This window comes from Nilaparvata lugens, chromosome 1, assembly GCF_014356525.2.
Source record: "Nilaparvata lugens isolate BPH chromosome 1, ASM1435652v1, whole genome shotgun sequence".
NCBI classification, from domain to species: domain Eukaryota; kingdom Metazoa; phylum Arthropoda; class Insecta; order Hemiptera; family Delphacidae; genus Nilaparvata; species Nilaparvata lugens.
Window position 1 is genome coordinate 4,234,437 of NC_052504.1, and position 13,798 is coordinate 4,248,234.

Here is a 13,798-nt window from a genome sequence, read left to right on the forward strand (position 1 = left end):
ATAGCCATTACCCTACATAATTATTCCTTCATTTCCTATTTTCTTCCTTTTAGAATAAAGTGTTATGTATTAGTATCATTGAGGAATAAAGATGAATGAAATAATAACTTGAATCTCACCATATTCTTCCTCTTTGATGAATATTAGATTATATCCAGGGATTAGATAATGTTGTTGGCTGACATCATCATGAGTTGGAGAGCATGCAGTGCTGCACTCTGGCGCTGGTTCTTGGCTGCTATCATTCTCCTGCTTAACTCTCGCCATCTGCAATATTGACATTACAAACAATGAGAAGATAATCGATTATTGTTACACCTCATGTGAAAGACACAAATATTGGTACTGTAAGGCTCAAATCAAACTTATGTGACTTAGGTCGAGAAGAGACTCAACTCTAGTCGATAGCATGTGTTTTTAAATGATGACGTCGCGGAGACTAGAATCGACTAGTCTGAGTGTCACCATTTGGAAACACATGCTATTGACTAGAGTCGAGTCTCTTCTCGACCTGAGTCGCGTAAGTGTGAGTTGAGCCTTAGTCGTGAAGGAACAACTGAATTTGACTGCTGTCTTGATTTATATCACATTAATATTCCAGTTCAATGATAGTAATTGTAATGTTTTTCAAAGATTATGAAATTGCAAGGCCAGCCATTCACGTTAAGGTTTGCCAAAGAGCTATAACTGTACAGATATTCGTCTGCACTCTGCAGTACACCTGGACTGGCAAGAGGTTCTACTGTGCACTGGAAGAGTGAGGGGTAGTTGAAGTTGGAATAGCAGCCATCAAGTTCTGCTCTCTAGATTAAGATAAACTGATTGCTAGTTTGGTGGGTGTGAACAGAAAACAGACAAGAATGCTAGTCAAAATACTTACAACTTATTGTATAACAATAAAGTAAGGACTTTCTTCTCTATTCATACACTTGTAATGTTATTGACAATATTGCGATATAGACATTGATTTTGATCCTTGAATTTGATGGAAATACAATTCTATCTATCTATTATAAACAATTTGGTCTCCCTGTGAGACTCTCCACAATTCAAGCCATGCGCTAATAATAATAATAATAAGCTGGTGACCTGTGCTCTGTAAGTGCCTGTTTGAAGCACTTGACAAACTGAAAACTTGACGTTCTGGAATCTTGAAGAACTGAACATGGGCCTATAACCATTCTAAGTAAATTAGGAATCTATATGCAAAATTTCAAGTTAATCAGATCAGTAGTTGAGACGTGATGATGCATCATTCATGTTTTTCCTATCTCTACTTGTATGAGCCGATTATTTCCTTTATTAAAAGCCTACTAAAGATTACTTTGGCTTTTTGATAGAAATTTCAACAATTTTGCATTTTCATACTGTTCTTCTGCCGAAACTGGAAGAAAAGTTTTCATTCAGCATTAAGTTTTAATTATAATTTGATGAAAAAATAACAATCTAAACTGCATAACTTATTTATTCTAGTCAAGATAGAATACATGCCTGATTGGAAGTTGAACCATTGTGTGAGGATGACTCATCTTTGACGTTGCTAGTTGCAAATTCACATTCTCCAAATTCGTCCTCCTGCTTCTCGATCTTGATCTGTGAACATAAGAGAAGGCTTGTGTCACTTGAAAAATAGACGAATATCAAACTCAGCAAGTATTAGTGCTCAGTATTAAAATATGGGTTATATTAGTTGATGTTTGTTTATTACTGTTTGTTATAATAGCAACAAATATATTATTCAAGATACATCCCTTAGAGAATGGACCATTTTCTATAGATCCCATTGATGTCTTACTCTACAGTTTTATTTGATCCATGAAAGGCGATCAAAAAAAATTCAATAATATTATAAAGAATATTGCGACTGAATTAAACTCTTAACTAATTTCATCATACGCTATCAACAGTTGAAAAGTTGAAAGAAAATTGGATTCAATTTTATCATAAATTGTAGTGTCTCTGTAGGAAATATATTGCTTTTCACAGATGATGTCAGCCATCTTATATATGACCAAAATAAACATAGTCTCTGGTCCAAAGCTCAAGGCGGATTAAAAGAAGTAAGTAAATGGTGCCATACAAATAAGTTATTGTTGAAAAACCAAAATCTTGCAGTTTCACAATAGAAAAAACATGAAAGCTCATCTCTGCTTAAATTGGAGGGTTCCAGCGTGAGTGTAGTGCAAAATATAAAATATCTAGGCAAATCTATATCCGATAGCCAAGACTGGCAGCGACACATTGAATATTTATCAACAAGACTAACAGTCATTTGCTACAGCTACATGATGCGTCCACTCTAACCACTACTCGAAAAAGAAGTTCTTATAAAAGTTTACTATGGCTGCTTTTAAAGTATCTAAAACTATGGTATTGTTTTCTGGGGTAACAGTCTGCATATGGAGAGATTACTGCTACTTCAAAAGAGAATTATAAGAACTATCTTCAAGAAACCCTAGTTGGAGCACTGTAGACCCTTGTTTGCAGAGGCGGGTATCCTTACACTGCCGGCTCTTTTCATCCTGGAGGCATTTTTAATGGTGAGAAGAAAACCAAACATTTTTCTAAGAAACCAGCTTCATCACCACCCCAACACTAGACAGAAGGACGATACTCATGTGTTGGCAGTCAAATCTAGACTGGCTCAACATGGACCTGAATATCTCTGTTCTAAGGTCTATAACTGCTTACCCAACGAATTAAAAACATTGGAAAATACTACTCAGTTTAAAAGAGAACTTAAAAGCTACCTTACCAAGAGACCCTAAACTTTGAGAAAACCTTGAAGAAAGGACCTCATTTCATCGACAGTTAAGTGATTGGACGACACCACTGAGTTTTTAAAAATTGAAACTTTATCAACACTACAACTACAGAAAATACCGAATTAAAGAATTTCGGGAGCCGAGTGCTCTCGTCAAGAGTTTGAGTACAACTAACTGAAAATAATTAATTGAGACATAAAGAAGACAATGCATAGTCAGCTATATTCTATAACAATAGGGTTGTAGGTACTACTACTATAGATATTTAACTGACGACATGAAGCAAGATGATGTATACAAATATATTGATGATTACGGCGCTGATGTGCTTCCAGTTGGAGAATCTCAAGTATCAAGTAAGTAAGTAAATGTTGGTCTACCCATCTACTGAATAAACTGTAAAGTGTATTAACAATGCGCATATAATGCACATTTTGTTAATAACCTTGGTTTAAACGCTGATAAGAGTGCGTGGTAGCAGCCAACCATATTGAATTGATTGATGTATCATTAGATCTATTTATAAAATAGCATCATAGTACCCTTTTTTCGAAAAGTTTTTGATATAAAATAACAGTTCAAAAACAAAAATTAAAACAACTAGTTTCAAAGAATCACATCATCTTCAGGTTTTAAAAAAGAATTTTAAATAAACGTTCAACTAAAAGTTTTAAAAATTTATTTTAAATAAGTGTGATAGGCTAAATCAAAACTAGTAGGTAGTTGTTTAAATTTGTATTATTAATCTGTTATTTTTTAAAACGTTATTAAATAATGGACACTATGATTGTAATTTTAAAATAAAAATAAGTAGCCCTGAATACATACATTCTAAGAAGACATTAGCCTACATGTTTATGTAAACGGTGTACACACGTACGTTTGCCTCGGGTGAGCATACGTGTATGGGCTTGCATTCGCACGTGTGGACACTGTTCGCTGAGGCATGTGGGCGAACCGGAACCCTGTCGGTATTTTGGCGTGCTCAAAGGCGCCTCGGGCGAGCATTGAATGTACGTGTGGACGCGATTTTGCCATACGGGTGAGGCAAAACGTAAACATTGAAGGCGTCATAACCTAATTCCATTGGAATTAGGTTAATGAATGACAAATCAAATTGTGATCCAATAACTAATATTGTAAATTGTAGGATTTTTGTAATTTTGTAGGATAAGTGGATTGTCAAATATTTAAATAGAAACATGCATGGAGTACCGTATATAATTCGTATCATGATTAACAAATTTAGAACTGCATAATTTAAGTAAAAAAAGCTTCTCTACAGGGTTCCTACAAGAAAGTATAGCTCAAATATTGTTTTACTGTGGCTATCAAATCATCTTGTGTTTGTTTCATGTTATCAATCAGAGTTGTTAATTAAAATTGTAATCTTCAATATGATATTATACGTTTTAGATAGCTAGGCTATCTATAGAGAGATTTATTCAAACTTTGAACTAGTATTCCCTTGAAGGTAAATCTTGAAGCTAAACTTTTGGAGAATCTTGTTTTGTCATGTGTATGAGCAGAGTTAGTTTAAAATGGGCAGCAATTAAGTATTTGATTCAATCACAGAGAAGGGATCAGAGGGAACATTCTTACCGACTATTGTTTCGCCTAATGTGTAGTATCACTTATACCGGTAGAAAGCGCTTGTATACGCAGATGACGATTTCTGTCTGAGCTTGATTAGTAGTGTTGTAGGGGGACGTAGTGGGGAGTCATTGGCATCCTACACTTCCCTCTACAACAAACCAGTTCACACCACTCTCTCCCCCCAACAAAACAACTGCTGACAGGATTTATGGCTTGAGGCATAGACATTCATTTTTCTTATTCTAATCACTTGCTACTCTCAACTCTCCAGATCGCATGAACGCTGCGTCTCCAGTTACAAAGAGGATTAATTTTTATTTCTAATCAACAAGAACTAGAAAACAATAAGTGAATGAGTAGCCAGATAAACTGTTGTCCATTATAAAAATGTAATATAATCCAAACTTTATTACATTATGTACTTCAATTCAATAATTGAAAAAATTTAAATCAATCTAATTTAATCCATAATATTGCGATTTTGAACTTAAAAATTGAGAAAGAGCATGGAATAATTTTAATCATGACATGTTCTTGAGGTGCTAATTATTGAACTAATTATTGAACTAGCATGAGTTTTAACTTTTGACTTACTGAAGGACAAAGTCGTTGTCCGTCTGTATGTTCTACAATAACTTTAGAAAGAATTGATCAATCTTCTCAAATTATGAACACGTATTCTCCGAACCCTTTTACAGGTCAAGTTCGTTGGACAACAAATTGACTCACTCTTTCGTCCTTTTTCAGGATATAAAAATAACATTGAAAGTGCATAAGAAATTGTATTTCACTTTTGTATCAACAAAATGATACGGGTTGATATAATTATCAATTTGCGGTTTTGGCTATTTATTTTCTCTTGGAACTATGTATCGAAATCATGTATCAAACATTAAAAAAAATGATTTTGGATCCATATGAGTGTCAAAGATGTTGAAGCGACAGAGTAATATTTTTAGAGTAATTTTTCATTTCAAATAACATTCCCAATGGAAACTGCTGTCAAATTATTATTGTAAGAGAAATATTTAGCAGCTTTATTAATTTTCATAGACTCTGTATAATCAAAAGTTGAGGGTTTTAAAGATTACAATGCAAAACAGTTCTTGAGCGAGTTCTCTGAACCACGGGGGTCACAAGTTCATACAGATAGAAAAAAGATAGATTCTTTTAACCGTATATTATCATAATATGCTAGGATAGTATCAGTAGTTATTAGTAATTTTTCATATAGTGATAGCTAATAGTAGGTTATAGTAATTGCAAAATAATAGACTATTTATTATTTGATATAGCCTATTACTAAATAAGTTTCATAGAATGTGTAAATTATTTATTTTGCAGATTTTTATATAATTTGCATTCGTCAATTCCATTGAATTAAATTGAATTTTAATTCTGGGATATATTATATCACACACTGTCAACAAATTATTACTTTATATTTCTTTACTTTGAAATATATTATTGAAAGGAAATAAATTATGGAGGTTTCTGTTTTCTTCGTGATCTATTCATTATTTGAGTTTATGAATTTTGTACTCAGAAATAAATATGACTGTCTAGCAAGTAGTCAAATAGAAAAAAGCATGAAATATTTTTTTCTGTATACCCAGTTTCCAGTAAGTTACAATTAATCCAGAAGATATAAAGAATAATTTTATTTGACTTTAATTTTTATTAATGGACTAATCATATGAATAGATGGTATGGTGATTTAATAATAAATTATTTGATTTGAAGTTTCACTTTGAATTGAAAAAAAGTATAACAATAATTGATGGAGCCTCAATTTAATCATTGATAAAATTTATTCTGGAAGGATCTCATTATCAGATTATTTGTCAATGTGTAATAGAATCGACTCATTCATTTATTTATTTATGCATTCATAGAAATAAAATAATTCCAAACTTATTATGAATTACCTATATTGGAAAAAGAACAACAGCTTTTATGTTGATATCAGCAGCATGAGATAATACTGAGAGGGAAATTATGGAGTACTGTAGTATCACACAGAAAATATATTTTCCTTTCTCCTCTCTGAGAAGTTACTGTACTAGTGTGTGATTCACTGTATGGTGTGTGCTTCATAAAATTGAAAAGACAGCAGAGCAGAGCAAGCCGATCATCTACTAGTAATATTGGATAATTGCCAATCGTGACTTGTTTTTATTTTGTTGAATGTGGATGTGGAATGACAATAGCGGAGCAAGGGGAGGAGGCGACAGAGTACTACAACTGTTGGTGGGGGATTTCTGAATTAGCGGGGAAGGCCTGTCGATGGTACTGATCTCTCGTAGCGAGTTGAAGAATTAACTGTTAGTCACCCACTTTACCCCCCTCCGCACCCACTCCACACTGCTGGTCACCCATTTAGCGAAACATTAGATGAGTTCTCTGACCTCTTCTCTGTGATTCAATTTATGGCTAATTTCCTTAAAGAAGACTGTCAATTTTGTGAGACAGTGTTAAGTGCTTTGTAGGTCATCAAAACTTCTGGAATTATTGTAGAATTTTTCTTTTTTTGAGATTCAGAATAGATATTGGAAACCAACAAATGAATCGCCTAATGCCAAGAATCTCAAAGTTAGAGCCAATCGTTCTTGTGGAGTTATTGCTTTCCTCATGATGATATCATTTTTTGTTTAGATAACTAGTTGAATTAGATTCAGTATATTAACAAGATAATGTTTTGACAACCTACGAAAGTTGAAATTATCAATATTATATCATGTAGCAATTTATTTCCTTACTTCAACCTACAATCGTCCAACCCACCAACATCGTTTGTCAAGTTTTATTTTTGATTTTATTATATAAGTCATTGAAATAAAATGATACTGCTGCAATTTGTGATAACTATCTTCAATGATGGAATGACGCCATTGTTGTCATGTTGTGGAAAATCTACATCTACCATGTCTTCGTGTCATCTGCAAATCAGATAGCTTTTTGAATGCTGAGGCATACGTGGATCGCGTCCACAAGGACGTACAGTGAATGTTGAGGCATATGTACATACGATTGTTCGCGCGAATCTGTACGGACGTGTGTACAAGGCTATGTAATGTTTTTGAACATACAGCACTCTCGGAGCCCAACCAACTGACCCAACTCCCATTTGACCCAACCTACCACTAGACCCAATTTTTTAAAATAGAGAGAAACCGCGAAACCATTTGACCCAATAGACATCTGACCCAATATACCATTTGTCCCAACTCTATGAATATCAAAAAAACCAACTGACCCAATTGACATCTGACCCAACCTACCACTTGACCCAACTACTGTGCTGCACTCTGGCAAAACGTCTGCAATGTTCCAGGCTTGGTTACTCTCTACCTACGGTCTACTCTTCAGGTAAAAGTCTAGAAGGCCTTGAAACCAAGCACAACTGTTTTGACAGTTCTTGCTATCTTTGAGGTTAGATTTGTGTTATTTTGTGATTTTGAGGTTAGATCTGTATTATTAAATTTGGATGAGGTTATTAGATTTGGTAAAACCACCATAAAAGCATCTTATCAATCAGTAATGATTGATGATTATTCAATTTGATATATTTATAAAATAGCATCATAGTACCCTTTTTCGAAAAGTTTTTGATATAAAATAACAGTTCAAAAACAAAAATTAAAACAACTAGTTTCAAAGAATCACATCATCTTCAGGTTTTAAAAAAGAATTTTAAATAAACGTTCAACTAAAAGTTTTAAAAATTTATTTTAAATAAGTGTGATAGGCTAAATCAAAACTAGTAGGTAGTTGTTTAAATTTGTATTATTAATCTGTTATTTTTTAAAACGTTATTAAATAATGGGTACTATGATTGTAATTTTAAAATAAAAATAAGTAGCCCTGAATACATACATTCTAAGAAGACATTACATGTTTATGTAATGTTTTTGAACATACAGCACTCTCATTAATTAAGCCATTATTACATATAATAAACTCCTCTCTAATTTCAGGCCAATTCCCCAACAATTTGAAGACAGCCAAAGTTATACCAATTTTTAAAAAAGGTAATTTGAAAGATCCTGCTTGTTACAGGCCAGTGGCACTATTATCCGTGTTTTCGAAAATATATGAGCGTGTTGTATATATTCAGCTGATGGATTATCTAGAGACACATAATATACTAGATAAAGAACAGCATGGCTTCCGCTCTAGAAAATCTACTATCACTGCAGGAGTAGATTTTATTAGTACTGTGATTGATGCTATTGACAAAGGGGAAAAGGTTGTCGGCGCCTTTTTAGACTTAAGTCGTGCGTTTGACAGTGTGTGTCACGATTCTCTGTTGAAAAAATTAGAGTCTATGGGAGTGCATGGTAAGGAGCTGAATTGGTTTTCATCTTTCTTGAAAGGCAGACAGCAGTTCGTTCAAATAGAGCATTTAGAAGAGTCTCAAAGATATAAATATAAAAATATCTATTGCTCCGACCTAAGAAGCTTGAAGTATGGAGTTCCCCAAGGATCTATCTTAGGTCCTTTACTATTCCTGTGTTATGTTACAGGTATGCCTAGGATGGTCCAAGATAGAGCGTCTGTCTGTCTATATGCCGATGATGCAAATATAATATTTTCTGGTAGATCGGTTCAGGATGTAGAAATCTCATCTGCTATTGGAATAGCCTCTATTAATAATTATTTGAATTGCTATAATCTTATTTTGAACTCAAGTAAATCAATAGTTATCCCATTTATGACAAAGCAGAATAGGAACCAAAATCTATATCCTAGGGTGACATTGAATAATGAAATTATAGCAACAAAAGAGAGTACAAAGTTTTTGGGATTATTAGTGGACTGTAATCTTACATGGGATAGTCATGTTTGCCATGTTATGAAAAAGATTTCCACAGGTCTCTATGCTCTAAGGCAGATGTCCAATGTTTGTGGTGTCCAGACATTGAAGTCGGTATACCATGCTGTGATTCATTCGCATTTGGCGTATGGACTTTGTATCTATGGCGGTACAACCAAAAAGAATTTGGACAAGATACTCAAGCAGCAAAAGAGAGCTATCAGAATAATCCTCAAGCTTGAAAGATGTGATTCAGTACGATTGTTTTTCTCGCAGCTTGGGATTATGACAGTGTATGGGCAGTATATATATGATGTCATCATGTTTTTTAGAAAGACTAATACTGAAATAAGAAACCAGACTCACAGCTACTTTACCCGTTATGGCAGAATAGTTGAAAGACATAGATTATACCTATTCGAGAGGAAAACCGTTTTTAAGGGAAGATCATTTTTTTCAAAATTGCCAAACGATTTGAAAATTTTAGAAGATGTTAAAAGGTTTGGTATTGAGTTGAAGGAATATTTGGTAAGATTATCCCTGTACTCGTTACAGGAGTTTTTATAATATTTTATGTGTATGACATTTGTTTGTAACTAGTATTTAGGCTATATTCCTTAGTATTCTGTGACACTATTCATATGTATTTTTACATGTTTATGAATAAAGATTTTTTCAATTCAATTCAATTCAATTCATATAAATAATAGGTCTACAGCAAATATAGTAAGGTCCATGTTATAATGGCCGTGGATAAAGATAGAAGAATAGCGATGCCGATTCTCTGCATTAATTGAATTTCTACACTGTCAAAAACATAATTGGCGTCGTTGTGGACCTAGAAAAGGATAGTACCACCGGCTCTGTCGAATGATAGACAAGGAGAGCAAAACCAAAGTTGATCAAATACTGTCATTATAACATGGACCTCACTATAGGTATTATTTTTGAATGAGAATTTACGAACTATATAGGCCTACCATCTACATAATAAGAGAGAGTAGGGTTGTGTTTGTTCTTGTGTTCGTTTGTTCGCATCAAAACATGTCAACTTGTGGATTGCATACCGGAAAAACGGGAATGATTTAGATCTCCAAATTTTGAACATAGATTCTAAAAATATCAATCTTGTGCACCTGGAAGCCCAAATTTCAATTTTCCTTCTAGATTTTTCAGAATTAATGTTCAAATTCATCTATGCTACCGTAGGCTACATGAAGTTTCATAGCCCAAAGTGTGTATTTTTATGAGCAGGTTATAAGACTACCATTCACGAACGTCTAGGTAGCGCAGTGGTAAAAGGCCTGCTTACGGAGTGATGGTTCCTCGGTTCGAATTCCCCCGAGGCTTCCCATTTTTTTGTTCTTAATTTTTCCTCGAAACGTATTATTATCAATTATTTTTTGAAGGAATTTGTTTTCATTACTATTGAACTTGGATTTTATCAAATAATTATTTTTAATGTAAAATTTTGCCACCAGTACAAATGAATTGGACATAGTCTTCATGCTGTAGGCCTATAATTGAATTTCATAAGAAAAACATGAATAGATCACAATAAAATAAGAAATAATTTATATTCTTCAGTTATAATGTACTATCAGACACGAATTCCCAGTGAAACGAGTATTCTAGGTATTTTGTTTGGAATTGGGAAAACAAAAGGCTGCCTGATTCAAATTGAGGAGGATCCTAATCGAACTAAAATTTATTGATGTATTGGAAAAATCAATATGATTCTGTGAGGTTTCCAAGTATTATGTATTCTTCAGTTTTCTATACAATAATAAAGGAAAGAACTGGCTTATACACGTAAGGATTAGGGAATTATGTTTGACGCATCATCACGTCTGAAATATACTCAACTGATTAATTTGAAATTCTGCATATAGACTCTTCATTAACCGAGGATGGTTATAGGCCTATTTTCAAATTTCGATTTCTTATTACGTCAAGTTTTCATTTTGCAGTTTTAAAATAGACCCTTGCGAAGCACGGGTTACCTACTAGTATAGTATATAACACTATTTACCATATAGTTCGTAAATTCTCACTCATGAATAATGTTTGCTGTATTATTTATATGAGTGCTGTATGTTCAAAAACATTACATAAACATGTAATGTGATATGGTACATTATTGTTAAGAGAATAAATTTCTTCAATGAATAAACTTGCTACATTTTTAAAACAAACTACTTTTATTAATTCATTAAAATAAATGAAATTTGCAAAGTTTTAATTTTTACATGTTTTTTGGAAGGAATAATTCAAATAAAATAAATAAATAATAATTTTATTTGTTCACGGACTAGCCATACAAATACAGAGTTAAGCTGCGTTTACACCGGAGTTGATAACATGAGTTATTAATAAAAAGTTGTCAACTTGACTGAATCGACAAAAAAATCTCTTGAAAAAAGTTGGTAACTCGTGTTTTCAACAGACAATTCCTTCTCCTTGTTATTAACAAAATTTATGTTATCCATCGAGAGTCGGTAACTTTTAATAGCAGGTTACTATCTTCCCCGCAACCCCCTCGCCCAGCATCCCTATCCTACCTGTAGTTCCCTAATAACTACAGCTGCAGACAAAACACGTAACAAAGTTATTAACTTTTGTTGATAACAAAACTAGCAGCCGAAAGAAAATGTTATTAACTTATGTTGAAAACTTTTGTTTTAAACTCTGGTGTAAACGCATTATAATTTATTTACATTAGATCAGATGAAGATCATTATTTTAATAATCACACACATGTTTCGATTCAAATTTGAAGACAATTTTTTGCTTTTTATTCCAGCTGTTATAATATGATATGAATACTCTCGTTAAATGAAATCATATGGAAGTCAATTATATTGATAATAATAATAATATCGAGTGACCTGGCTGGCTCAGGTCTGGTGTCAGAGTTTTCAGGTCGCAACTGATCAATTTCAGGGCCTCTGACATGACCTAACGACTACTTTTTAGGCAGCCGGGACCGACGGCTTAACGTGTCCATCCGAAACACGGGAGTGGCCCGAGATAAATATCTTGCCCGGGCCGGCAATATTGATAACAAGATCTTGTTAATAACAAGGAATTTTCTTTTAGAAACATGAGTTATTAACTTTTGTCAAGAGAAATTTTTGACGATTCAGTCAAGTTAATAACTTTTTGTTAATAACTCGTGTTATCAACTCCGGTGTAAACGCAGCTTTATAGTTAAATAGAGATACATGCACAATATAATTATTCTATAATTTAAACATTAACATCCAATAGAATTTAAATAAAAAATTGAAATGTCAGTTCATGAGAGAGCATGATTTCACTCTTTATGTATCTTATTAATATCTCCACTATATGTGGATTATCAAACAATCAAGAATAATAGAATACTATTGCATAACTGAAAATTAACAACATAAAAAATCGAATTAACCCTTTCTATCCCAATTTATGAAAAAACAAGATGAAAAAATTATTCTGGTGTTTTTATGTTTCAAAACACTCTCAAAAATGAGAAAATAATTTTCCCCAAATTTTTCTCACCCTCCAGGGGCCGCTAGGGGTTTGTTGTTTTAAAACAACATTGGGACATTTGGGTCATTTCAAATACGTATAGTAAAAAATTTTGGTTTTGCATTAGAAAAATCAATGGTACTTTCATCATGCTTTATTCAAGGAAAGGTGAATGATTTCATTATGGAATCATTCCTAATCAATAATTTTCTCTTGATTTCAACATTATAACAATGAAAGTCATATAATAAAATTCTCAAGAGTAGTAAAATGAATTCTCAAAAATGTGATACACAGAACCAGATTTTGGTGACTAACTTATTTATTATATTCATAACTGATACATATTTACATAATATAAAAACGTGAAATTGAAACTGAAAATAAGGTTCTAAATATCATAAATTTCCTACTTTTTTAAAACTATATTTTGGTTACTAACTTATTTATTATGTTCATATCTAACTGATACATACTTACATAATATGAAACAAACTAAAAACTGGAAATTGGGGTTTATCATATTATAAATTTACTACTTTACTACATCTACTTACATCTACTACTTTATCATATTTACTATTTCTGTAGAACAAGTTGTTCCTTGTAGCCTATTGGATTTTTTTATTTTATCTATGGTAATCATTGAAGCACATTCTGTTTGGGACTGAGCAAAGACATACTCCACATTTTGTGCAATACACCTTGGTGCACCCAGTCTTACACAGCTTCCTTGTTTTGCAAAATACATGTAGCTCAAGAGCTACATGTAGCTCAGCTATAAAGCTCTGCTACAAGTTCAAAGAGTGACTTTGGAGATATGCTATATAGCAGTTGAGCCTATTTTCTCAGCTATATAGCAGAAAATGAGCTATCCAAAATTTACAAAATTATCCAATATCTTCTCTTTCTTCTCTGTGCTGAAAGCATCACAGTAGCTTCGCCGAAAGCAGTGGCTGCTGCAAGAACTATGTACATTCTTCTTTGGCATCTGGTTAGGATAACTAAGCAGTGAATAGTGGTTTATTCCAAACTATATGTAGCTCTGCTACATGAAATTTGCATAGATCTCCTTATAGCAGAGCTATATGTAGCTCAAATTTCATATAGC

At 33.0% G+C, this 13,798-nt stretch overlaps 1 protein-coding gene across 4 annotated transcripts in view; it reads right to left on the reverse strand.

The window, feature by feature from the left end:
* The window catches only part of LOC111050254 (oocyte zinc finger protein XlCOF6.1-like), a 153,281-nt gene that overhangs the window by 125,170 nt on the left and 14,313 nt on the right, over window positions 1–13,798 (reverse strand). Inside the window, exon 2 of one of the 4 annotated variants that reach the window (XM_039428189.1) lies at window positions 1,492–1,593. The exons of 2 other annotated variants lie outside the window; for them this stretch is intronic. In XM_039428189.1, the coding sequence (XP_039284123.1) occupies window positions 1,492–1,593 (102 nt within the window). Of the gene's footprint in view, window positions 1–119; window positions 268–1,491; window positions 1,594–13,798 lie in introns of all 4 variants that reach the window. One more of the 4 variants, XM_039428196.1, reaches the window with a different exon arrangement.